The 27,726-nt window shown below is 39.6% G+C and overlaps 1 protein-coding gene across 12 annotated transcripts in view; it reads right to left on the reverse strand.

The window, feature by feature from the left end:
- The window catches only part of HIPK3 (homeodomain interacting protein kinase 3), a 148,405-nt gene that overhangs the window by 25,337 nt on the left and 95,342 nt on the right, over positions 1 to 27,726 (reverse strand). For 6 of the 12 annotated variants that reach the window (XM_032769831.2, XM_032769838.2, XM_032769833.2 and 3 more), the window contains 7 exons: positions 12,646 to 12,769; positions 8,011 to 8,130; positions 5,511 to 5,597; positions 3,994 to 4,178; positions 2,803 to 2,962; positions 2,312 to 2,435; positions 1,483 to 1,590 (listed from right to left, as the gene is read on the reverse strand). In XM_032769831.2, the coding sequence (XP_032625722.1) occupies positions 1,483 to 1,590; positions 2,312 to 2,435; positions 2,803 to 2,962; positions 3,994 to 4,178; positions 5,511 to 5,597; positions 8,011 to 8,130; positions 12,646 to 12,769 (908 nt within the window). Of the gene's footprint in view, positions 1 to 1,482; positions 1,591 to 2,311; positions 2,436 to 2,802; positions 2,963 to 3,993; positions 4,179 to 5,510; positions 5,598 to 8,010; positions 8,131 to 12,645; positions 12,770 to 20,156; positions 20,213 to 27,368; positions 27,420 to 27,726 lie in introns of those variants that run through there. The other 6 variants (XM_075065206.1, XM_075065207.1, XM_075065208.1 and 3 more) reach the window with 3 other exon arrangements.

Consider the following 27,726-nt stretch of genomic DNA (forward strand, 5'->3'; position numbering starts at 1 on the left):
TAATTCAGCTTTTAAAACATTGTTAGAATATTTGGCTAAAGCTGAATATCACTATTTTGGTAAAATTCCTACATAAAACTGAAATTTAGAACCACCATAAAGCTAATATAGAAGAAATCAAGGATTCAGTTATGTGCTCTAGACCCGAATTTAAGGTTCTCATAGTAAAAGAAAAATTCATTCTGAGGGGGAACTGGACACAGATCCTTACACCTAAGTCACTGGCTCAGATCAGGCTTAAAGTGACTGTTCCTACCATTTTTTTATTTTTCAGACTATTTACCCAAAAAGTAAAGCATTCTGCACTGATTATCTTGGTCTCATACTCGTTTGGGCGGCTACCAAGTACAGTGGTGTCTGATGCTTGACTCTCAAGATTCCAACTCTGTTAATATTTGTATTTAATTATGAATTAAAAATATTTTCTGTGAATTGTAATTTTTAATCTGAAGTGTTTGAGTCAGCCATATTGCTACAAGGAAGATCTAGATGGGTTCCCTACCAAGCTGTGGGAGCCCCAAAGACAGCAGGAAAAGTGCTCAGCTGGCTCTGCCAGAGTCTTGGGAAGCACCTAGCAAAGGATGGCCCCCTTCTCCTCCACAGTTACTCAATGATAGCCTAAAAGAGGAGAACCAACCACCAGTTTTAGCTCCCTGATCCTATTATCCAGCCCAGGTTAGAGACAGAGGTTGCTCAAATTGTGCAACTGGCTACAATCCTCAAGAGACCGTGAGCCAGAGAGTAGCATGCTCAAGATGCTCCTCTTCTCCACCCAAGACATCCTATACACCAGGGGCCATGGGGAAGGCATAAGAGCTCTATGCACATTGTAGATTCCCCAATAGTGGCAATTCCTTGCAAGAGACTTGGGGGTGGGCTTCTGCTGTGTCTGTGCTGCCCAAGTACCATCATTGGACACAACAGGGCAGAGAACCTGCCACAAAACATGGTTGTGGCCACCTGACCTTTTTGAAACAGTATGTTCAGGCTGCAATGGTCAGATGCAACTGTCCAAATTCATCATAATGACACACGGTAATTGTATCCAACAGAGTGGTAATTACTCAGGGTAATTATACATGCTGTCTTCATGGATCTGTAACATTCCTAACTGAAATCTCAAGAGGTTTCTCCCTATTTTGCCCAAATTTTAAACCTATTTCACACATGCACAGCCTTAAAATCCCATGCTGTTATCATCCGCATTTAAGATGAGGACTGCATAAGACTGCTTTGGACCTAGACAATGTCATTCTTTTCAACTGGTAAGGAGGTTGCTGTTTGACATAAACAACACTCTACCCCACCAAAGGATGCCAGTATACTGTTCATGCTAGATTGGGGACAGAAATCAAATCTTGTTCTCCGATATTACAGAGCACAGTATCACATTACTATTTACATCTATGCCGACATATCTAAAAACAAGAAAGTATTTCAGATTTGTGCTAGAAGCATAGCAGTTCCAGTTCATAGCAATACCTTTTGGCCTGGTGCTAGGATCTCTAGTTTTAAGAAGACAACATCTGCCCTGGAATCCCACAGGTAAAATGAGTGAATGAGCTCCTAAACTGCTGTAAGGAGAAAAAACTGACAATTGGATGTTAGGATATGGTATACAGACCTTCCTTTGGGCTGCCTTAACAGTGGTTTCTGTAACTTCTGAAAGCTTTGAGAGAACTCTAAATCATGTATGCTTAGAGTCACATAACCAAAGCTGAGTATATGTAACAACATTTACCTTCACAAAAATGAACATTATGAACTATACTATATTTTATGTTTTAACATCTGCTATCCCACCAAACGTGAAGGCATAAATGTAAAGGGTCAGAAAATTTAGCATATCTCTCTCAAATAAAATGTGTGCTTTGCACTATAACAGTCTCAGTCAAACCTAGTCTGAACAGAAACCATGCTCTGCAAGTCTTACTCACATCATGAGTTAAAATATCTCAGCTTGATCTATACTACATATTACACTTCAAAAGTACAACAGGGCAGTGGCAGAAAGCTATCAAAACATTTTGGAGTGGCTAATAAATTCCTGTTTTAACATTCAATTTCATTCAGAGGGCTGTGGATTAAAATATGAGGCTAATTCACCTAAAAATGCAATGGTAGGACTTCATTATTATCCAGATAGATTTACTTAATCAAAAATATTTCCAGTTTCAGTCTGGGGAGTTTTTATAGCAGATTTGTAAATTTCTCAGACAAAATTTATAGTAAAATACAGACAATTAACTACTCCAGTAACAGCTGCTGCTTTTCAAAATTCAGAAAATGAAACAATTTCAGTTACTCCTACCTTGGATAGGTGGGGGACATATAATCAGTGCCTGTTGAAAAGCATCATTGCAACCAAACTGAGCAGTTCCTGCCTGCAGTGGTATTCCATGATGTAACACTGAATGGGCAGATGTAGTTAATGCCTGAAACAATAAATTTAGCATAGATGACCACATTATATTAATGTATATTTTATTATCTATCTCACTCTCTCTCTCAGAGCAAATAATAATTCCACTGAAATTGAAGTTTCAAAATATTTCAGGTGAAGAAATACCATTTGACCACTGGAGGGCACTGTAATAAAGCAAACTACTTTCAGGATGACAAGTCAAAATCTCTACGTTTTTTAGAATCAAGCTTAGAAATCTAACTTTTTCAAAGTGAACGATGCTAGGAGGCGGGAACAAAATGTACATAAGATTTTTCCACTACTGTCAAACACAATGATTCCTGGATCATATTTTCAAATCAAAATGAGAAACTAAATTAATAGCCAAAAGTTCTTACCTGACTCCGCACTGTGCCCATTTTGGTGAAGTTTGCAGTCACATTAGCAGTACTGCCTGAGGCAACTGGTCTCATGAGCGGTGTTTTATTGCAATTACTTATGTCATATGAGTTAGATCTGTATTTGCAGACATCCATGATATGGAAACAAGATTTCACTCTGTTAAAAGGAGAGAAGAGTTAAGTAGTTTTGATTAAAATTTTCCATTTAAAAAAGTATAAAGTAATTCCATTGGAGGAAGGAGAAATGGTTCTGAAAACACAACCTCAAGATTAACATAATCCTGAAATTTGGAAGGGGGTTAGACTAGATGACCCTTGCGTCCCTTCTAATCCTATGATTTTACGATTCTGTAAGGCAGGATACAGCTAGAATTATACTTATGAGCTTCTCTTCTCTAAAAGCCCAAAATTCCTACGATTAATGGTAAACCTGTTGAATCTATGGTTCAGTATCAAGAAAGCTGAAGTTTAACTATTTTCTGCTTCTAGTGTCTAACAGTATTGCGGAGTATCTACTAATAACTGGGGTATGTACCAAAAGATGATGATGGATTAGACCAGGGTTTCTCAAACTTCATTGCAACAAAAGCTATTATAAGACCCCAGCAAGGGGGACCAAAGCCTGAGCCCTCCTGCCCTGCGGTGTGTGTGTGTGTGTGGGGGGGGGGGTGTTGAAGCTTGAGGGCTTCAGCCCTGGACGGTGGGGTTTGGGCTTTGGCTTCAGCCCTGGGCCCCAGCAAGTTTAACAACAGCACTGGTGACACGCGACCCACTTTGGGGTCCCGACCCACAGTTTGAGAACCTCTGGATTAGACATATGAAAAGTTCTCTTCTTTCTTAGACTTCTGTGTATTTCATTTAGGAAACGATTGTTCAAGTATCTATTTCTAGCATTGTAAAAATACTTTAATTGGGCTTGGGAATGAGGGCCTGATTCTGTTAAGTTGTGAACACCAATTCTAGGAGAATGGAGGGTACTTAGTTCTTTTCAGAATCAGGCCCTAAGACTACTGGCTCCTCAGCATGGGGAACTTTGTATTCTAGGCATCTCAACACTATATATACTTACATTCTATAAATTTTAAGCAGCAATATATATATATATACACACACACACCCCTATTTGACTGTAAAGCACTACTGTAGGTCTAACACAACACTGCTTTATTATTAATGTATAGAACATACTGGTTGCTATGTGGAAAATCTAGGAGATGCTTCATGGTAACAAAGGGATGGTTCAGTGTCTCAGCTGGAGTAATTCTTAAATCAGCATCAATCAGCAACATTTTCTTCAACAGACTGACAAATTCTCTTCTATCTGCCTTCTCTGCCAATAGGTCACTTCCTTCCAAATCCATCACCATGTTCACCTAGCATGGAATAATTAAAAAAAAAAAAAAGTCAGATGAAACAAACATGCATACTCATAATACTTCCTTTGTTTCCTTTCATTAATTTTTTCCACTTCAAAAGACTAAAATGTATTACTTTTAAAAAGCAGGGCCAAGTGAAATATTTGGAATTTATTAGCTTGTCCAAACATGTTTGTCTTGGGACTAATGAATCTGACCCAACAAACACCCTTCAAGATTTTACTATATAAATAACTGCTCTTCTGACAGTACCTGGGCACCTAACATCTATTGAAAGCCTTATACCAGCTGCCATTCCAAATTTGGGATTTGGAATTTAAGTCTGTTTAGGAGGTGGAGATTAGAATCCTTGAAAAAGAAACCCAATCATCAGTAGTACTGGTGCCCCACCTGCCTCAAATCATCAACCCTGGAAGTGTTTTCTTTCAACTGATACATTTTTAATCAGTGATGCTCACTCAGATTAGGGAACACATGTCCCTGACATACAGGACAGATGAGATTCTCTGTCTGCTTCCATGCCACTGGAAGTCTACAGAGGTGGTCTAATCTGTCTCCAGCTCTCAGAACTAAGTAGAAGATTTTGCCAACCTTTAAAAAAATAGGAAAAAAAGATTCAAAGTAACAAAAAACCCGAGATCCTCTTATTTTTGCCTTGGAAAATACTAAATAAATGCCAAGTATTACTCTTTTTTTTTTTTTCTTTTTTTTTCTTTTTTAAGGTTGAGCTGTGAGAACAGAGTTAGTACATGAAGAAGACAACTCCAGATGTGTATAGTAACATCAGTCCTAAAATGAAATTGAGTATCTTCTTAGGATGTCAAAGAAGAAAGAGGGGGAGATTTCCTTTTATTAGTGATTAAGGCATATAAAGCAGCGGAAGTATAAGGATGCAGTTTAGTTAACAAAAAAAGGGTTTGGGAAGCTGCCAAGTTTGGGAAGCTGTCTCTAGAGAAAGGATGAAGACAAATGATACTTTTATTATAGACGAAAACCTAGATATAAGCATCATTTTACCTGGATTGGTAGATGTTACAGTAGAATATGAAATATACTGCACACTATTTAAGATCTTTTTCACCAAGACAAATGTAATTGCACAAAAATCACACAACAACAAAGGAAGACAAGATCTATGCATCAAGGAACTAAATAGACAGGCACAGATGGTTAGTTTCCACAAGAGCAGACTAGACAGGTATGGATGAATGGAAAATATTCCCAGAATGTACTCTAATTCACAAAAGATAACTGATATAAGTTTTTAAATAAATCACTGTGCATCTCTCAGCTGTATTATTTGCAAGGGAAAAATACTTGAATACTCACATGCACTATATCATCCAAACTGTTGAAAATATACTTTCTGGCCTCTTTAGACTTCATCCTTGTCTCTGTCTCATGCTCTTCCAGTGTCTTAAAAGGGGGAAAAAATGGTCAACTAAAAGGACACTAGTATCAGAGGGGTAGCCGTGTTAGTCTGGATCTAACTGCTGCTTTTAAAAGGACACTGTTAGTATAAAATATTTACTGTTTGTAATCACAGTTTAGACAACTGAGAGACTTTAATTTTACATTTATTTTACTGTTATGCTTTTTGCTGACTTTTTGTATTTCAGTCAGTTTAGACAACAAAAATAGCCAATTTCACTTCCTGGCTCTTCTGAATAATCACAATGCTGTATTATAGTATCTGGTTCGCAAACAATACAGGAAATAGCTAACACCTAACAAAAAACCTGCTTTATGAAAACTTCTTTTATTGGTATTTGATTTCGTACATAAAAGGTTTTTGTTTGTTTGTTGTTGGTTTATTTTACACATATACCTACCACTAACTTTTGGAACTAAACTAGGTGACAGTATCACTTTAAATAGAATCATTCCCCTTTCAATTTCTCTCTTCTTATAGGTTTTTGTTTTGTTTTCAAGTACATTTTATTTGTTCACAGCTACCGTGACAGAGAAAGTATCTGAAATATTAAAACATCATAAACAAAAAGACTTAAAGACAAGTATATACCATGACAGTATCATAATGCACCAAACTTTTTGTTATAATTTCCTCAAAATAATATACCAGAATAAGTAAATAAAATAAAAAAACCCACCTGAGTCCCACCCTTATCGCGCAGTAGGGACTCTTGCACGATTCCAAAAGAAAAGAAAACACCACCGCTATTTAAAATTAAATTAAAGAGACGCTTCCTCAGCATATTATATAGACTAGTTTCAGCAATGTTTTTCTTACTATCTGGAAAATTAGTTCAGCTGTGATCACCATACATCAAAAAAATTTCCCTTTTCTCTCCCTCTAAAGAGTAGAGCAGCGGTAGGCAACCTATGGCATGCGTGCTGAAGGCAGCAGGCGAGCTGATTTTCAGTAGCACTCACACTGCCCAGGTCCTGGCCACCGGTCCGGGGGCGGGGCTCTGCATTTTAATTCAATTTTAAAAATGAAGCTTCTTAAACACTTTAATAGCCTTATTTACTTTACATACAACGATAGTTTAGTTATATATTATAGACTTATAGAAAGAGACCTTCTAAAAACGTTAATATATATTACTGGCACCTGAAACCTTAAATTAGTGTGAATAAATGAAGACTCAGCACACCACTTCTGAAGGTTGCTGACCCCTGGAGTAGTGTGTTTAGTCTGGTATGGGAGATTTAACAGTCTTAGGCTAGGTCTACACTAGGGTGTCGACCTAAGATACGCAATTTCAGCTAGGCGAGTCGACCACTGCTGCTCCCTTGTCAACTCCACTTCCACCTCTCGCTGCGGTGGAGTTCTGGAGTCGATGGCAGAGCAATCAGGGATCGATTTTATCACGTCTACACTAGACGCGATAAATTGATCAATAGATCTATCACTACCCGCTGATCCGGCAAGTAGTGTAGACGTACCCTAATTTCCAGAGACAGAAGGGTGACTTGTCTTGTATCCAACATAAAAAGATACATTCTCTAGCCAATAAACGCCAACATTCACATCCATTCATACTGAAAGAGATCAGATGGAAGTTAAAGTGAGATCCAACAGAAATATCAAGGTTGGAGACCAAGAATAGCCACACTGAAGCACTTAGAAAGCTCTAACATAATCTGGGACCAAAAGGCATTCATTAGTGGACAGTGGCACCAACAGTACACCCAGTCAGCAATCCTCACTTTGCATTTTAAACATACTAAGCAAAATACACCAAACAACCTACTATGGAATGATATTTTATTTTGCTTCTATTGCTTCAGAATTTCGTGACCAGGCATCAAGATTTAACTCCATTTGTTATCTGTACTTAGCACTTTACTCAATACTGCCTAAGCCTTTGTGGGTCTCTCCCCAGAGATAACACAGGAGCTACTTAATTCTTTTTATAGCAGAGAAATTAAACCACATATGTCTGGGGGGTTGTCTCACATATAGTGCTACAGTGCAGCTGCACTGCTACAGTGCTTTAATAAAGACGCTAATACGCTGAAGGGAGAGCTTCTCCCATTGGGGAGGAGGATTAGTTATGACAAGAGGCAGTAGCTATGTTGACGGAAGAAGATATCCCATTGACATAACCCTGCCTATGAAAGGGATTAGGTCAGTATAACTACATTGCCTAAGGGTGTGGATTTTTCACACCCTTGAGCAATACAGTTACACCAATATAGGTTTGTAGAGTACAGCTGGCCTACGATTATTTAGACAGAAGACATAATTCTATCTTAGTTTTGCAAATTTGTGAAGATCTCCATATTGTAAATAAGAAACCTTAATTTGGCCTATGTGTTTGTATGCATTATACTATTTTTTCAATTATTTTATACTTCTTACCTTTAACCTCCAACCAGAATATGGGGCATCTGTTTCTCTACAGAAAAATCTTGCAGTTTTCGTTCCCATGTTCAACAACTGCTCTCCTGGCAAACCTTGAGTCTGTGAAATGTAACGAATCTAGGGGAGGAAAAAGCAGAAGGAACTTAACTTCTTGTTTTCAAATTATGATCTACAAAGATAGAAACTTGCACTTCATCATTTCCCACACGAAAAAAAGCTAAGAGGACTGAGAGTGGGCAAACAACTCTTATGTAGGAGAGAAACAGCACTTTAAAAAATTTTGTATTAGTCTCTCCATCTATTATCAGGAGAAAACCCTAAATATCCAAGCATCTAAAGTGGTATAGTTAAACGAGGACATAATTTTGGTCAGCAATGAGTCTTTTATTTACATTACTTACTGGTTCAGAACTACTGCAAACTCTGCAGTAATCATGACTCCATATGCATGGAATGTTCTCCAGGAGCAGTTTCACAAAGTCACCGTCCTCCCCTCATTCAAATCCTTATTAAGACCTGTACTAAGGCCTTACAGATAAGCTCAGGAAAGATGTTTGTTCCATTCAGAAGAGGACATGAATACTCAGTTTCCCCCCTTATAATTAACATACAAGGTACTATTCTTCTAATAATTCAAAAATCATATTTGAAACCAAGTGATGCATGGTGTCCCAGCACAAGTAACATTTTACAGTGGGATGGGTTAGTTGTATGCCACAGTTCTTTCAACAGGTATTAAAAGAATTTCCATGTTGTTTAATGACAAGACCATATATATCCACAGTGATAAAGAGTTAATTTTTTGTCCCAGTTTCTCCAAACATTCTGATGATTGCCATTTTGCAAACGTGCTATATAAAAATGTTAGACCTCTCTTGATACAGGTGTTAACGCCCCCCAGTCCAGCCAAATTTCATTTGGCTACTCACATTCTACCCACCTAAAATTGTCCCTGTGTTTTCAGTTAGACACAGTATTCTTTGGCAGTTTTTTCACTTCCTTTATATGTTGTTGTGCTCTGTTACATAGTGAATATGTATATATGTCCCATTCTATGCATCCGATGAAGTGGACGGTAGCCCACGAAAGCTTATGCTCAAATAAATTTGTTAGTCTCTAAGGTGCCATAAGTACTCCTGTTCTTTTTGCAGATACAGACTAACACGGCTACTACTCTGAAACCGGTCATAGTGAATGTGCGTTTCACTCCAAAAAAGGCTGCATTTCAGCAGTGAGTGAAATTTCAGAATATTGTTTGTCAAGTACTTTGGAATCCTTCATTATATAGGGCCTGATCCCAACATCCATTTAGAACAATGGGAGTATCTCTGTTGACTTCAGTGGACATTGTATCAGGCCTATAACTAAATGTATACCAAGATGTTTTACTTTAATTATCCATAAATTACTATTAGTATAGAAGGTATGATGGGTGTTTTTATATATATATTTCTTTCAAAACAGTGATTACTATTAACAAGCCACACCATCATACTATAATCATATCATTTCACAATCATTTATTTCTTTTAGGTACTACAATTTTAAAATGTTGGATCATCAGAAATATTTAAAAGTGTCAAGGATTTGACTTAAATCCTTAAAAACATGACAGAGTAATCAAAGCTAAGACTGATATTTTTACCTTAACTCACATTGTTGTGCATGAGTATTGTAGGGATCTAAGAACATCATATGATGTTCAATATGTGAATACGTTACAGCCTTCTCTTTATATTTTCCTTCTGTTGTGAGTTTAAATCAGATCTTTAATGTTAGCTGAACCTGAATTTTCTGTGTGGCAAATTACAAGAGAGAAAATATGATTTTGAAACCACAACCAGGTACTTCTCCACATTTTGTACCTTTCTCATTAACTTTAAAACAGTGCCTACAAAGAGGGTAACTGACTGATTCATTCCCAACTCAAGCAGCCTTGTAACCCACTGTTAACTCTATAGAGACACAGGTGAAGTGCTCCAGAATAAAAACTGTAAAAGATATAGTTAAGAATTTCAGGTTAATTGGAGTCTGTATTATAGAAATAGATGAGCTGCCAAAAAATCCCAAAAGACCATTATATTTTTTCCTTTTTTTTTTTTTTTTATTTGCCAACTATATTAACAAACAGCAATAATTTTGGCAGACATCCTTAAGACCATGTAATGATCTGATGTCGGTAACAGTGAAGTCCTGGAATGTGTTTCCACAAGCGACATTCTGTGAAAGTGAGATTGCCATATTGGTATTTAAATCCTCCCTTGTAATATTTCTAGTTACTTTGGGCTGATTTTATTTTGCAAACAATATTTATAAATGGTTTGGGGGAGTGGGTATATATAAAACAATGACAGTAGTATCTAGAAGAGCTCTTTAGGGGATTTTCACTATTCAGTTCTAGAATGCAGTACCTCTGGTCAGCTAAATATTGGATGAAAAATAAGATCTACTTCAATTTAGGCTTAAACAGTTTCTTTTAGTCTTTATTTTGTACATTTTAAGACAAAGCTATTATCCCCTATGAATTACTTATACTTGCAAAAACAGATAAGGCAAGAAAGATAAGTGATCAAATTACCATCCTCAGGGACAGGACGACTCTCTTTAAATCCCTAGTTTCTATGTTCGACTATTCTTCCTGTGTCTCCTCCACTCTTTTTTGTCCATCATCTATCTTTTACTCCTTGTTCCATAACTTTACCAGGTTACCTCAATTGTGTACCTAACTATTCTAAAATTCTAATTAAAACATTCTCATTCATAAATTACAACTGACCTAAATTAATATTTTTGCTTATCTTGCTAAAACTTCCTTTTATCTGTCTATTTCTATCATCTATTCTCTGCTGTCAATCCCTCTGGTTCCATCCAGTTGCTTTTATCTTACTAGTCTGTTTTTGTGGCCCTGGGTTTTTATTTGTTAGCTGTCTTGCTGGAGGGAGAGGGGTGGGTGTACCTGGAGCTAACAATTCTCTCATAACACTTTCTTCAGTCTGATATTTGCATAGATAGAGGATTTTACAGATAAGAGACACAAACCAGGTTTCCTGGTTTACACAACACTCAAGCCTTTTCAGCTAAGTTCTGAACAGCTGCATCAGCAAAGAGAAATACAAAAAGCAAAAATTCCTTTATTATTTATAATACTATATGTGAATATTCGTTTCTCTAACATTATTTTAATATATATATTTGACTAACAGTTAATTATGTGGTTTTCTAACATTTCCCTTCCTTGAGGTATCTGACCCTTGGGCAAGTGCCTTACTTTACTTAGAACTGTGTGGTAAGGTTATATAATCCAACATTTATTTTTGTCTGTTTAGCAGGTCTCCAAGTATGCATTTAATGTTATGACACAAGCATTATTACAATGATTATTTCTTGTACTAGTAGCAAGAAGCAACAAGTAGAAACATCTTGAAGCGTAAATCAATAACTGGATGTTGTTTTGTAGATATTTATCTCTTCAGTTAGTGGTAGGAAAAGTGAGAAGTAAACCTGCATGTCCCCTCTAAGAGCGCTGCAGTATAATGGTCGATATGAGTTCCCCAGCTTAAGAGCGAAGCATCAGTAATCATAGTTCCCTCAGGTGTAGTAGGTATCAGGAAAGGAATCCCCATTCAAACTTTCTGTGGTTTTGTCCACCAGACAAGAAAGGGTAGAACCTTAGTCAGAGCTGTTATTTTAGCAGTGATGCTGACTTTTTTTAATGGGCATATGGAGTGAAGCCAGGTTTTCAGGCAACGGAGATGGAGCCTGACAAAGGGCGGCACGTGTATGCATAGGGACATGTGGCTAATGAGGGAAAGGAAAGTTCTGACTGAAGTCCAAGGCAATAGAGAACTAAGAGGCCATGAATCCCAATGACACAAAACATTTTATTCCCCATGCCCCCGCCCACCCCAAAAAACTACAAAATGAAGTACTAGGAAAGGTACAAAAACCTCTCAGATTTGAGACAGAAAACTGCAATACAGCTGAAGCATTCAAACACAGCGGCCATAAGTCCTTTAACAGTCAGAAGGAAATCTGGAGGTAATACCATGTGCTGTGTCTCTACTGCAGAGATAGCACTCAAAAACAGGGCAAAACCCAGAAGTCTAGAGTTTTGCAGTAGGAACACAGACCCCACAGTGGAACAGAGATTTCAGCATGTATCTTTGAAGAAAGGATCTGTATGAAGACTTGTATTTAATTCCAATTAACAGATTGTGGGTTACCAAAATGAGAAAAACTTACAGTATTTGATGAGGGATGTATGCCTATTTGTCTCCATATCAACAGTATTTATCTAGAATAGTGCAGAGTATAAATAGGGTCAAATTATCAGCTGCTTTAAATAAGCATAACTTCATTAAGGTCAATGGGGCTACACCAATTTACAGAAGCTGATAATGCCTACCATAGTACCTCAATACTTTGAACATTTAGTATTTTCCTTTAGAAAATTTTAATAAAATCAAAAGTAAATTATACAAGTGGACTCTTTCATGTAATCTAATTCCATTAAACAATGTAGTACAGGTTATCTTGCACATGAGAAAAATCACACCATATGAATTTAGCCTAGAATAAAGAAATGATGCATTATTTTAAAATACAAAGTCATTCATGAAGCTATTCTACTACCTGGTCATATTCCAGTGCTCCTGGATACAGCGGCCACCCAAGGAACAGCTCTGCAATCACACACCCCAGCGACCACATGTCTATGGCTTCACAAAACGGCAACCCCAGTATAATCTCTGGTGCTCTGCAAATTAAATAAATAGTCATTACATTTTTGCCTTTAAAAAATTAAAAATACAAGTAGGTAAAAAGTTTATCATTTGAAAATGTGCTATTTATATCTTTAAAAGTAAAACCTTAGGGTTTTGTTTTTTCTTTTCAAGATAATCCACATTAGAATATTATAGTTGCATTGAACAGACAATTTTTCCACGCAAGACCTATATGTTATGCTTAGGTTATTATATGCCTGCATTTTCTACTCTGTACTACTGAGTCTTAACTTGCTGTGATTCTTTTCACAGTCTAAAAACTTCATTAAATGTGAAGGCAATCACAGAATCGTCTTAGAAATTATTATTCCTGAATGATTTAATGCTTGAACATTTCTATTTTTCCTCCTACATCCCCCTACTCCCAATCCAAACTTCCAAAATGCATCAAAATCAATTTAGTTACACAGCTGCAAACCGTTAATACAGACACACTTTATCTTGATCACCTTAACCTTGCTTACACCCACTTAACTTGATCAATTTTTATATCAATTTAGTTAAACCAGTACACTTTTCTAGTGTAGACAAGGTCTTCTTTGTTACCTAATACAAATATATGCATGTGGACAACTACTGCAACCACAGAATCAGGGTTGCCAACCTTTCAGGATTGACCTGGAGTTTCCAGGAATTAATCTTTAAATAAAGATTGTCATGTGATGAAACCTTCAGGTACATGTCCACCCAAAACTGGCAACTCTACACAGAATGTAGAAAGAATTGTTGTAATAAAGCTGCAAATGTTATGGGGCTATCAACATTTATCCTGCAGCACTTACTTTAACCTGTTTCATTTTTTAAAAAGTCAGTTCATCCAATTTAAAAGAGGAAGTGAAAGTATATTTACACACAAACACAAAAAAAGAACCCAGAGACATCAAATATGATAAATGATTACACCCCAACATGGCCTAAATTAAAAAGAGCCAAAGATTTTAAAGTTAAAATCCACAAAATATTTAATAAGAGCATTCAACATAATATTAAAGTAAAAGTAAAAAATGCTTTTCAGCAAATTAGTAACAATGTTTTTGGAAATAAAGTTAACTATTAGTAATATGCTAAATACCTAGTTACCTTTTTATCTAGTATGTAAAGCTAACTTATTTTGCTTTTCTTTTTTTAATTTGCAGGTTGCTTTAACATTAAAAAAAACCAACAGAAGCCGCACACAAAACCAGCCCAAAGTGCATATGCTAGAATTTCTCCCTCTCCCCACAACCATAAAAGATTTTTTTTCAAATCATTATAAGGAGAACAATAACCTTCGTTTAGATAACTGAACACTTTCCCTTATTCAAAAAAAGAGGTGGTTCCACATTCATGATCTGCAGCAGGATTTTCAAATTTAACAAGGGGATAGTCCTGAGGTCAGGGAGGTTTCTTGGTAGCCTCAGGAAAATCTGTTCAGATATGGCTGAGTTAAGGCTGTTGGGGGAAAAAATGTCACTGTTTCCTATCCTGTAAAACTGACCTTGTTGCATCACTTCAGCAATCAGCACATGGACTGGAACCTCTGAACAGAAGGGACAACCAGGAGATCACACATCTAGATTCACTTCTTTTACTAAATGGTATTAATAATTCTGTAATCTTCACAATCCTTATTATTGAGCATGTTGGAAATACAATCCACATCTCCTATTTGGGAGACCAACTTAGCAACATCATCTTTCAGAAAGTCTGCCAAACATTTGTCCCTGACTAGGCTTCCTATAAAACAAGACAACTCCTACATATGTAACTCTCTGTTTCTGTCTGTTACATTTTGTCATAAAGTTTGTAGTCCACAGAGAAAAATAACATTCTCTTGAGGCAGGTAGAGCAAGAATGTTCTTGTGAGTAAGGCAGCTGAATGCTTTACAGTAGAACTATATTTTATCCGTGTCTTTGTCACAGACTTCTTTGAGATGCTTACTTCCATGGGGTGTTGCGAGGATCAATTAGTTAATGTCGATATAGCACTTTGTACATGTAAGTACTATAAAAATATTTACTCTGAAAGAACAGGCCATAAGTGTCTGACTATGGGGTGCTATCAGGAAATAAAACTGGGAGACTTTTGCAAATGTTGGCCTTAGAAAATAATCTGTGCCTCAGTTTCCTTACTCTCAAATAGGGACAACAGTCTACTACTATCTAATATGGGAATTGTGAAGATAAACTCACTGATTTTGCTATCCTGTGCATTGAAAGAGGCAGATATCCTGTGAGAAAAACAGTATGTGATTACGTATCACTTCATCACTCAATAATAGAATTACATAGCTAAAAACTGCATACACATCAGGGGAGTGGGAGGGAGGACTCAAAATTTCAAAAGCAACCTTAAATTCAGAATTTCCTAACTTTTGAGCATTCAGCTTTGCACTCTAGCCAACACTGTATTAGTAGTTCTTTATGTGTAACAACATATGTATTGTCTGAAATAAAATACATATCAAATAAGTAAAAACACTTTAAATATGTTAAATACGTTTAACAGCTATTTCTATGGTCAACACTGAGGAATTTAAATAAGCCATTAGCATCCATCAAGTAAACAATTATAAAAGTTGTCACATTTTCACAATAGACAAAGTGGCTCTGTTTCTTTAAACCCTGGTCTATTCTGAGGAGAAAGAAAGGTGAATACATCAAAAGTCATTCTATCAGAACTTGAAAGACATGAAAGTTTCCTGAGTGAACTTGTCATTACTTTCTGCAGAAGTTAAGTTTTCATTTAAAAAAAAAATAATCTAGCACTTACTGTTACACAGAAAACCTAATAAATGCAAACTGAATGGAAATTGACACTGTATTACCTTGCTGAATCTACTGAGAGCCAGCCTTTCACAACAGAGATTTGGTCTGCCTGAGGCCCAAATCCTGATGTCATTGTGTAACCCTGGTAGCTGGCGGCTAGAATCGAACTGGGGACCTACTTAGTGCATGAGCCTGTACCGCGTGAGCTGAAAGCCAACTGGCTGTTAGCTAAGACTGTAGAGTAGACTCATTTAACTCTCTCTAAGTGGTCTTGGTGCCATTAGATGGGAGAAAATACCACATCCAGAAGGTGTGTGGGTTACAATTGCACACCTTGAGTGGCAGCCTGTGTGATGAGGATTCCCTCTGAAAACAGAAAGGGAAAGAATCTTTCCCTTCAGGTTATTCTGTGGTTACACAGTCACTAGTTTGTCTTTACATTCAAGAGTCAGGGCATGGATAGCCTCTGCCCTTTTTGTGTACCCATTCATTCCATGAGGGGCAAGTGGAAATGCACAGCAGATTGTGCATAGAGCTGAATCCACCAGCTCAGGCGCTAAATCCCTGCTGTGCATTTGCTTAAAGCCTTCCAATTCTATGGGGTACACATTCCCTGGAAAGATTCCCCAAATTCAGTCCCACCCTTGAACAATGGAACTATACTCCTCAGAGGGCCTCTGCGGCTACATAATTACAGAATAAGGTTTTCTAAATCTTTTATCATTTTTGTTACTCTCCTTTGGACTCTCTCCAAGTTGTTGATTTCTTTCTTAAAGTTTGGCACCTAGAACTGGACATAGTACTCTAGGTGATGTCTCACCAGAGTGCAGTAGAACAGGACAATTACCTCCTGTGCTTATATATGTCACTCCTGTTAATACACCCCAGGATGATGATAGCCTTTTTTGCCATTTATGATCCATTATAAGCCCCAGATCCATTTCACCAGTACTACCACCTAACTGGTTTTTAGCTGTGCATTTGATTTTTCCTTCTTAAATGTAGCTCTTTGCATTTATCTTTATTGAATTTCACCTTGTTGATTTCAGATTAATTCTTCAATTTGTCAAAGTCATTTTGAACTCTACTCCTATCCTCCAAAGTGCTTGCAACCATTCTTATCTGGGTGTCATCTGCAAATTTCCACTCCAAGTTTTTAATGAAAATACTGAATACTACCAGACCCAGGAAACACCCATCTGATTCGACTAGATACATTCTACCAGTCTGACAGCAATTGATAACTATTTTTTTGAGTATAGTCTTTCAACCAATTATGCATCCATCTTATAGTAATTTAATTTAGACCACATTTCCCTAGTTTGATTAAAAGAATATCATGTGGGAGTGAAAAGCTTTACTGAAATCAAGATATATCACATCTACAACTTCTTCCATATCCACTAGGCCAGTAACTTCAAAAGACAGAAATTAGATTGGTTTGGTATAATTTATTCTTGACATGTTCATTTTTGCTATTACTTATCACCCTCTTATCCTCTAGGTACTTACAAATTGATAGTTTAATAATTTGTTCCAGTATTTTCCCAGGGATTCAAATTAGGCTGAATTGTCTATACTTCTCCAGGTCCTTTTTGTTCCCCTTCTTAAAAAAAGATACTATATTTGACCTTCTCTAGTCCTCTGGGACCTCTCCCATCTTCCAGAAGTGCTTCAAAATTACTTAGATATATTCAGACTGACAGGGTCAGTAAGGAACTATAACTTATCTAAATATACTTTAACCTGTTCTTTCCTTATTTTGGTTTGTGTTCCTTCCCCCTTGCTGTTAGTATTCATTTTTTTTAAAATCAGTCACAATTAACCTCTTAGTGAAGACCGAAGCAAAACAAGTATTAAACACCTCAGTCTCCTCGGTATCATCCATTGTTAGCTCTTCTTCCCCATTAAGTAGTGACCAACACACTCCTTTCTCTTTCCCTTGCTCCTAATGTATTTAAAGCACCTGTTCAGATTACCTTTTACACTCCTTGCTAGGTGTAACTCATTTTGTGCCTAGGCTTTTCGGATATTGTTCCTACAAGCTTGTGCTATTCTTTTGTACTCATTCTTTTTGATTTTCAGGTAATAAAAGAGCTCCTTATGCAGCCAGATTGGACTCTTATTAGTCTTCCTACCCCTTCTTTCCATTGGGATAATTTGTTATTCAGCTCTCCTGAACTCCTTTATCCCTTAGATTTTCATCCCCACGAGACCTTACCTACAGTTCTCTGAATTTGCTGTAGTGCTTTTTTGAATTCCATTGACCTTATTCTGCCATTCTCACTCCTTCCTTTCCTTAGAACACATAATATATCATTTCAAGATCACTTTCACGCAAATTGCCTTCAACCTTCAGATTCACAGCCAATTCCTTCCTGTTAGTCAGAATCAAGTCTAAAATGGTTGTCTCGCTGGGTAATTCCTCCACATTCTAAAAGAAAAAGTTGTCCCCAATACACTGCAAGAATTTATTGCAAATGTTTTTTGCCATGACACTTTTCCAACAAATGTCTGGGTGGTTAAAATCCCCCCATTACTACCGAGTCTTTTGTTTTGTATATTATTTATTCTAAAAATGTCTCACATCTCCTGATGATTTAGTGATCTAACAGACCCTCCCACGACGCCAACCCTGTCTTTTCCCATTTTATTGTCACCCAAAGACTTTCAACTGCTCTACCTTCCACCTCCTTCTGGACCTCAGAACAACTGTATATTCTTGATAGACAATGCAACACCTCTTCCCTTTTTCCTTGCCTGTCCTTCCTGAACAAACTATGACCCCCTCTACATCATTAGATTTACTCATCAAGTCTCAATGATGCCAACTAAGACAATGTAGCTTACATTCCAGTACTTCTAGTTTTTTTCTTTTCATCCTCCTACTTCTTGCGTTTGTAAACAGACATCTCAGATGCTGAGAAGATTTCCCCATTGATTTCCTTCTTGCAACTTCTATGACCTTACTGTAATTTTCCATCCCCCACTCCACCCCTCCCACACCACTCTCTCAAGGTTGCCTTTTTGTTTTACCTTCCTGTGAGTTTTTGTCACTTGCCTCCTGGGAACCTAGTTTAAAGCCCTCCTCACTAAATTGGCAAGTCAGTGTCCAAAGATGCTCTTCCTCTTCTTGGTCAAATGAATCCCATCTCTTCCCAGAATAGCATCCTGTGGTCAAGGAAACCAAAGCCCTCCTGTTGACAATATGCAGAGCAATGCATTCATCTTCAGGATGTGTTCCTCTGCCTGGCCCCTTACTGTTTATCCTCCCGGCTGAGGGTACTTGCTACAAAAGAATAGTTAACACTACCTCCATTCATCTCAATGATTTTAATTTTCACTGCAAACCCTACGCACACTTTCAGCACTGGCTTATCCTGTAGGATAAGCTTCTGGGTATTGGCCTACTGCATTATTTCTCAAAAGCTGTCTTCTACTGCTTTCAAAGATTTGACGATGCTGAATGTCTAGAGATGCAACATATGGAATTTTTTTCTGTAATACATTAGGTTATGACATTGCAATAAACATTGGTGGTTTTGGCAGCTGAGTAATAAATTAAAAATACCTACATGCCACAAGACTAGAAATAGTGATAGAAATGTCTACATCCCCAAATGGTGGATGGTCAACACCTCACGTATTGCTGTTTATCTCTAAAAATATTTTTGTATTATATCAGATTACAAATCTGAACTGTCATAATGACTACAGAGCTTATGAACATAGTGAATTTAACAAATGCATCTGTTGAAACTATATTAAAATATGATTTATTTAATCTTTCATAGTATCTTCACTAAAATAGCCACCAGTCAGTCAGTCTGTAGGCCCTTCCTCTGAGGACAAGTACAGGAAGAGAAAGAGAGGAGAGGTGCTGAGGTACAGCAGAGAAAGGGAGCTCACACCAAGGTCCCAAATGTACCAATCTGTGAGTTTTTCCAACAGGTACAAACTACTTTTATACTATATATAAAAATGCTAATAAACCACAGAGTGGGCATAACCAAACAGAAAAGAGGAATCTAAAATCCTTCCCTTGTCAGCATCTGTTACTAGAAAAATAGGAAATAAATAGGTTCCCAAAACGGGCTGCCTGACAGGCTAGTAGGGTACCAAAGCAAAAACAAATCTCCAAACAGCTGAAGGCCAGGAAGATGAACATAGTCAGCTGTTATGCCACAATACTATGAAGTCTGTCTCACTAAAATAAATAAATTTTAAAACATCAGCTCCCTCCACGTCTGCCTAAAAACTGTCTCCTAAAATGACTTGACTGTCACATGCTCAGTATGTTGCTAGGAAGACAAAAATGGTGGTAGAAAAAATATTTTTAATTGAGCTATTTTCTCTGTGTTGATTTTAAATAGCTCCAGTACTTTTGAAAGGAACAAATGTCTGTTAACACAATTATACTCTGAGGCACACAATAATTTTCATTATTATCCATTTAAAAAATCAGTTTGATCTAAAACTGGCTTCACTCTTTAAAATGACAAAAATAAAGTGCTCTAAAATGGTTTAAAGAGTTCCATAGTTTCATTTTTCAAACTGTAAACTACATGTGATATAAAAAAATTCCTATGAAGAGCAAAATCCTGCACTTACCAATTACTTGTGGAAATTTGGTTAGGAGATAAAAAATGCCAGCTGTCCTAGCACCATCAGTTCAAAGAAGAATGATTCATGCAAAAGAGGGGAGAGAAGACACATAATAGGGACCATGCCTTTAGTACTCCTGAGACAAACAAGAAAAATTATCATTAACTAGAGGTCTTGAAGATCATAATCTGAATTTGGACTTCAAAATTTTATGTTTATATGTATATAAATGTGTGTATATATCTACATATACACTTACAAGTTAATGCACATACTAAAACTGAACTGTATACACAAGTAATAACTCTAGAGGAATTACTAATGTTATAAAAAATTCTGCCTGAGTCATGAACAGTTGGGTCACAGTGATTTTTTTTTTTTCACTTCAATCAATAATTGAGTACAGATTAAGGGACAGATTCCGATTCACACTTAAGGCACCTTTCACTGCCAGAGACAGTCTCTTTTGTCCACTCTATGTTATTGTTTCCCCGTGCCTTAGAATACTTAGAATTCCAAGTATTTTAATCAGCTGAATATAGTCACTACCTTTCAGATGGGTGAAAATCTGCTAAGCAAAAATACTCCCTAACACATCTACACCTTAGGACCAAGAAATTACCATCCACCGACAGAAGGTAAAATTCAGCAACAAAGGGCTGGTCTACACTACGGGGAAAAATCGATCTTAGATACGCAACTTCAGCTACGTGAATAACGTACCTGAAGTCGAATATCTAAGATCGGATTACTCACCCGTCCTCACCGTGCGGGATCGATGTCCGCGGCTCCCCCTGTCGATTCCGGAACTCCGTTGGGGTTGGTGAAGTTCTGGAATCGATATAAGCGCGGTCGGGGATCGATATATCACATCTAGATGAGACGCGATATATCGATCCCCGAGCAATCGATTGTAACCTGCCGATACGGCGGGTAGTGTAGACGTAGCCAAAGATACATACTCCAGTGCATACCACAGTTAGTTAGTTACCTCTCTGCACTCTGTTCTTCAATATAGGCCCTTGGACACAGGGGAATATTAGGCTTCTTACTAGAGTGCTATATCCTGGCACACATCCTTGATATTGGCCATTGCTAGATGTATAGAAAATTGTGAGCTTCCTATTTACTCTTTCCTTTTCTCTCCCCAAATGTTGGAAAGAAGAAACAGTACATCTTCACTATAAAGATCCTGGCTGCCCTTTATCAAAATGGCATGATGTGGAGGTGGGAGAGGGGAGGAGGGCATTTTCTGCCTAAAATGAAAGGATGACGACACCTATAAGCAAGACCTAGAATATGACACTTATGAGGAAAACTCAAATACAACACCAACTACCTTCCAATTTAGTAGTGAATTTTCATGATAGCTTATATTTTATTGGTAACTCAGCTATTCTATTCCCACTTCATTCTTAAGCACCTTCCAAATTCTTATATGAATGCCATCCACTCCTGATGATTTTCTGCAATTTGAAATTATTGATCATGTGTTCCAGTACTCATTCTTTGAACATTTTGACCTGTGATAATGCCTGATCTTTGCAAAGTCTAGCTCCATACCTCCTACTGTACCCTGGTTAAGACATCAAAAAGTTATTTAAGTTATTTACATTGTCCTTATCCTCTTCGATTGCTCCTATCATAAGTCCACGCCCTCAGCCATACCTCAGTTTCCCCTCCTGATTATATAAATCGGTCCCAAGTCAGACTTTACCTTCATCAATCCCTTGTTTAGGGAGTGCCTTTATTTATTAATAACCAATAAACTAACAAAGAAATAATCCCAGAATTCAGTTTCCTCCCCACTAAAATTGTCGTCTTCTCCTCCTCACTACTATCAATAAATTGCTAGGAGCACTTCTTGCTTTCCATACTCAGTTGCTCTGTCCCCATCCATGATAGAGTTCAGTCTCTTGTTCTGCTATTCTTCCTTGGAGAAAGTCTTAGTTACTTGCTCCCTCTCCAGTGTCCCTCCCTCTTTGCCAGCACACCCTTCATCTTTCTACTCTCTTCCCAAGAGCCAGATTCAAACCATACGCCTCAGGAGCTTGCCAGAGTCTCCCTTTCCCAGGGACTCTGACAGTTCTCTTAGATGTGACAGTAAGAGCCCTAAGCCATTATTCAGGGCTTGTCCCCACAGAAACCTACTCCACCTCCTGTGGGGTTCTCCAGCCTGCAAGAGCTGCAGGGTTTCTCTAGAGAGAGTTTCCCCCTCCCCTGGGCAACTTCCTCTTTATACTGTTCTCCCAATCTCCTCCTAGCTCAGCTGTTCCATTTCTAATTGGCTAAAGGATAGCCAGCTGGAGCACCTCATTGCTCCCAGGTACTCTCCACAAGGTCATCACGGGCCAGTTAGACCCTGATACTTAGTGAAGGGCCACTGGCCCATTACAGCTCCTTTTATTTCTTAATTGCCTCCTCCTTCTCATTAACTTAAATAATATCTTGTTTGTTTGATTTTGTATTTCTGACTAGTTGCTTTTTAAGTCCCCTCTTAACTCTGCAAATTCCCATTGTTGTTGCGGGTTTATACTTTTTTTGTGAGCTATGCACATCTTTCCCTGCTGAATCAAAGGAACTTGTGTAAATACATCCGATTTGATTTCAGAAATCTTTGCGGGTGGTTTTGGTTCTGATTGGAAGCCTGTTTTGGGCTGTATTTACAATTGCAACAAGAACATACAGCTTGTCAAAGAGCAGCCACTAGAATCTAGCTAATGGTCACTAGAGACACTCAAATTACTCCAAAGACAGGGCTCTTTCCCTGGGTGGATTAGAGGGTGAAGAATAAAAGGCAGATTAGAGGCAGCAAAAAAATTAGTAAGAGTTGATCATGGGAGCTCCAGCAGAATGAAGGTCATCCTCTGCAAGCACCAGTCAGTATTTTTGACACAAGGGACTTCAGACTCTCTAAACTATGTTTGGAAGACTTCGGCAAATATTCCAGGCCAGAGACCAGATCCCAAAGCAAAAGAGGTGACCCCCTTTCTCAAGGGATACAGATTACTTGACCCTGTCATCCTCAGAAGCACTTGATTCTTTGCCCCACTTGGGCAAAGGGAAGGGACTTGCATAATGGCAAACAATGGTTTAATTAGGGTAAGATTCAATCCCACAGGAAAGGAGACTTAACTGCTTCCAGAAAGCACTTCAACGAGCCCTTTAAATCCCAGCCGCAGCAAGGATTCAAAAGGCTCTGAGCTGCCCGCAGCCGCAGGGAGCCCAGAGCCCTTTAAATCTCAGCCCCGACCGGAATTCATAGGGCTCTGGGCTGCCCCCAGTGGCAGGGAGTCCAGAGCCCTTTAAATCCCAGTCCCCAGGACCGACTTTAAGCCAATTCAACCAATTCCCCTGAATCGGGCCCCGCCCCTAAGAGGGCCTCACGCCCAAGCCCCAGTACTGGGGTGGCCCAGCTACCCCAGGGGGCAATTTAAAAGGTCTGGGTCTCCCAGCAGGGGCTGGAGCCCCAGGCCCTTTAAATTGCTACCAGAGCACCACTGCTGGAGCCCTGGGGTAGGGCTGTGGGGCTCTGGGGGCTATTTAAAAAGTCCGGGGCTCCCGTTGCTTTTACCGCCCCAGTCCTTTAAATAGCCACTGGAGCCCCACCGCTTCCCCAGGGTTCCCGTGGCTATTTAAAGGGCTGGGGCGGTAGAAGAAGGGGATCCCCAGGCTCTTTAAATATCCCCAGAGGCCTGGGGTCGCGGGGGGCTCGGGGACTATTTAGGGCCAGGACTCCAGCTGCCTCTGCCACCCTGGTCCTTTAAATAGCTGCCAAAGCCACACCACTTTCCCACGGCTCCCGCAGCTATTTACAGGGCTGGGGCAGTGGAAGCAGGGGAGCCCCAGGCCCTTTAAATAGCCCCTGAGCCCCAGGCTGCTGCTGCTACCCTGGTGGGGGAGGGAGAAGGAGGAGGAGGAGGGGGCACTCACCAAACAGGATGGGCTGTACCCCCTGTACCTGCACCAGCTGTCCGCAGCCAACCTCTGCTGCACCCCCTGACCGCACCAGCCCCGCACCCTCTGCTCTGCCTGCACCAGTTACTTTCTGCAGCCAGCCCTGCACCCGCTGCCCGCAGCCAGCCTCGCATCAGCCCGTCTCCAGCCAGCCCCACACCTCCTGCCTTGCCTCCCACCCTGCACCAGCTCCTGTCTCCAGCCAGCCCTGCACCCCCTGCCCTGTCTCCAGCCAGCCCCTGCCGCACTGCCTACCCTGCCTGCACCAGCCCTGCACCCCCTGCCCTGTGTCCAGCCAATCCCTGCCGCACTCCCTTGCCTGAAGCCAGCCAGTCCCGCACTCCTTTGTCTCCAGCCCTGCAAACCCATGCCGCACCCCTCCTGTGGCCCTGCCTGAAGCCAGCCAGCCCAACCCACACCCCGTCTCCAGACTGCCCCACACCCCTTGCCCAGCCTGCAGCCAGACCTTGCCTCCAGCCCCCTCTCCACCCCACCTCCAGCCAGCCCCAAGTCCACTGGTGCCCTGCAGTTCCCAGGGAAGTAACCCTGCACACCTGCTTCAATGAGGTGGGCAGGGAGCAGCTGGGACCCACACATGTGCACCCTAGCATACCCTCAGGGAGTGACGGAGCTTATTTCTAGTTCAGACCCATCTTTTTAAAAAAGAACTTTAGGTAGGGTTAACATACTTCTGTATTTTCCCAGACATGTCAGGCTTTTTGGTTCTTAAATCGCTATCCGGGAGGAAAATATGGATGTATGGTAACCCTATTGGTACAAAAAATACATACTGTGGCAGAACTTCTTATAGGGAACTAGTTGCTAAGAAATGAAAGGTTTTTTTTTTTTACATTTTTTTTTTCAGTCATCCCTGCCAGGGCCCGGCTGAAAATGTTCGAATTGGGCCCCGCACTTCCTAAAGCCAGCCCTGCCAGCCACGGATGGGATTCAAAGGCTCTGGGCTGCCCGCAGCCGTGGGGAGCTCTGAGCCCTTTAAATCTCAGCCGTGGTCGGGATTCAAAGGGCTCTGGGCTGCTTGCAGAGATTCCTGGCCACGGCTGAGATTTAAAGGGCTCAGGGCTCCCCGCCGCGACGGGCAGCCCAGAGCCTTTTGAATCCCGGCCGCGGCTCCAGCGGATGGGCTGGGGCTGGGATTTAAAGGGATCGGGCTCCCCTCAGTGGCAGGAGCTCTGAGCCCTTTAAATCCCTGCCCCAGCCCCGCAAAGCTCCGGGTTCCTCCAGCCTCCGGAGCCCCAGGCCCTTTAATTTGACCCTGAGGGCTCCCAGCCACCTCTTCAGCTGGGAGACCCTGGTTGATTTAAAATTAAGGTCACCTCCAACCTTCCTTTTTGGCCCTAAGCTGTTTTGGTGGGGTGGCGCCAGGGAAGGAGGGTTTGTTTCTGCAGGGCTGGGCGGTGCTGGGGTGGGGTGTTTCCATGGGCCCGGGGGGGTTCGGCCCTCAGCTGTTTTCTTTGGAGTAATGTGGCCCTCGCTGCTTTACGAGTTGTGCAGACCTGATCTACATCATGCATCCTCTCATATCTTTGTTTATCCATCCTTTGTTACAGTTTTATATTTTCAGTTTTTTTGTTACTTTTTAAATAAAGCTGTTCAGGATAGAATGTCCATCTTCAGTATTTTAGTGACCCCTTAGATTGCAAACACTATTTTCTTAGCACAAGTAGGTTACCACAGGTTTCCATGATAATGTTTCCGGGGGAAATAAAACCTGCAATCATAATGTGAAAATTGTTCTCCCATGTGGATGTACTGTGTGTTAGTCCATATGGGATTGTGTTTATCTGCCTGATGAACCCTCACAAGATTCTCACCATGGTTTCCAGCACAAAGCTGGAGGACTGCTGCCCAGAATGTGGCACCATTCCCAGAAACAAGCAAATGTGAAGTCTGTGAGAGGCACTGCATTATGTTCTACCTGCCACAGTTTGTTCTTTTCAACAGATATCATTTGAGGGATTTACACTTTTTAAAATATTTTTTATGTTTGCTTAGATAAATTCCTGATCCTCTTAATATATTTTAGATATTTAAATTTATGAGATTAGATTTAATTTTGGATATTGTGACAAAGTTCCTCCTCTACCTTGGTGGGTTCTGCGCTTATTGGCAGATTTGCTCACCTCAGTTATATTCCCCACAGTCTGGATCAACTCCTCCTGTGTCTGATCAGGAGTTGGGAGGTTTGTGGGGAATCCAGGCCTGCCCTCTACTCCGGGTTCCAGCCCAAGGCCCTGTGGATTGCAGCTATCTATAGTGCCTCTTTTAACAGCTGCATGACAGCTACAACTCCCTGGGCTACTTCCCCATGGCCTCCTCCAAACACCTTCTTTATCCACACCACAGGACCTTCCTCCTGATGTCTGATAATGCTTGTACTCCTTAGTCCTCCAGAAGCACCCCCTCTCACTCTCAGCTCCTTGTGCCTCTTGTTCCCAGCTCCTCACGCGCACTTCCTCTCCTCTGGCTCCTCCTTCCCTGACTGTAGTGAGCTCCTTTTTAAACACAGGTGTCCTGATTAGCCTGCCTTAATTGGCTGCAGTGTTCTAATCAGCCTGTCTGTCTTAACTGGTTCAAGCAGGTTCCTGATTACTCTAGTGCAGCCCCTGCTCTGGTCAATCAGGGAACAGAAAACTACTCATCCAGTGACCAGTATATTTGCCCTCTACCAGACTCCTGTACCCCACTGGTTTGGGTCTGTCACAATATACATTTACTTGGAATTTCTAAAAGCATTTAATCAAACTAAGATTTCACAGGGTAAAATGTAAAACTATGGCTCAAAAAATGGTTAAGAGATTAAAAACAGCAGCAATAAAGTGATCCGTATTCAACACAGAACACATTCCAAATGATTTGAAAGGGAGTGAACTGCATGGTGGCAAAGTCTATAGATGATGCAAAATCTTTGAAGTCTAAAGAGGACTATGAGGAACTTAAGAACGACCTAACAAAGCTAGGCTATTTAGCAACATGATAGCAGGCTACACACTGTAGATAAATGCACAATAATGCATACTGCAAGAAATAACTTGGATTACTCATACACACTGATGGTTTCTAAATAAACTAACTTCCCAAGGAAAAAACCTAGACTTCTTTGTGGACACTTCAATAAAAGTATCTGCTCAAAAGAGCAGCAAGAATTTAAAATGCAAACAAGATATTAGCATGTATTAAGAAAAAGATAAGAGAATAAAACTGAAATTATGCTTTACATAAAAACTGGTGGTATTCCCTCACCTTGAATAGAGTGCTCACTTTGAATTCTGTGTTCAGTTTTGGTGACCCCATCTGAAAAAGGATACAGCAAATAGAAAAGGCCCAGAGAAGGATAATAAAATATATTAAAGGCTTAGAAAGATTTCAACATGAGAAGAAATGTTATTAGGACTATTTAGTGTAAAGAGAACAGGAATGACTGGTACATTTTAGAATTATATAAAATAATAAAAGCTAGCAAGAAGGTCAATCAGGTGCTTCTATTGCTCTCCCTTGATGATACAAGACCAAGAGAATATCCTTTGAAATTAAGGCAAACTTAAAACTGATAAAAGCCCATGATTTTCTAACCCAAAACATTATCATCCTCTGGAATCCA

Source organism: Chelonoidis abingdonii, chromosome 4, assembly GCF_003597395.2.
Source record: "Chelonoidis abingdonii isolate Lonesome George chromosome 4, CheloAbing_2.0, whole genome shotgun sequence".
In the NCBI taxonomy this organism is placed as follows: Eukaryota; Metazoa; Chordata; order Testudines; family Testudinidae; genus Chelonoidis; species Chelonoidis abingdonii.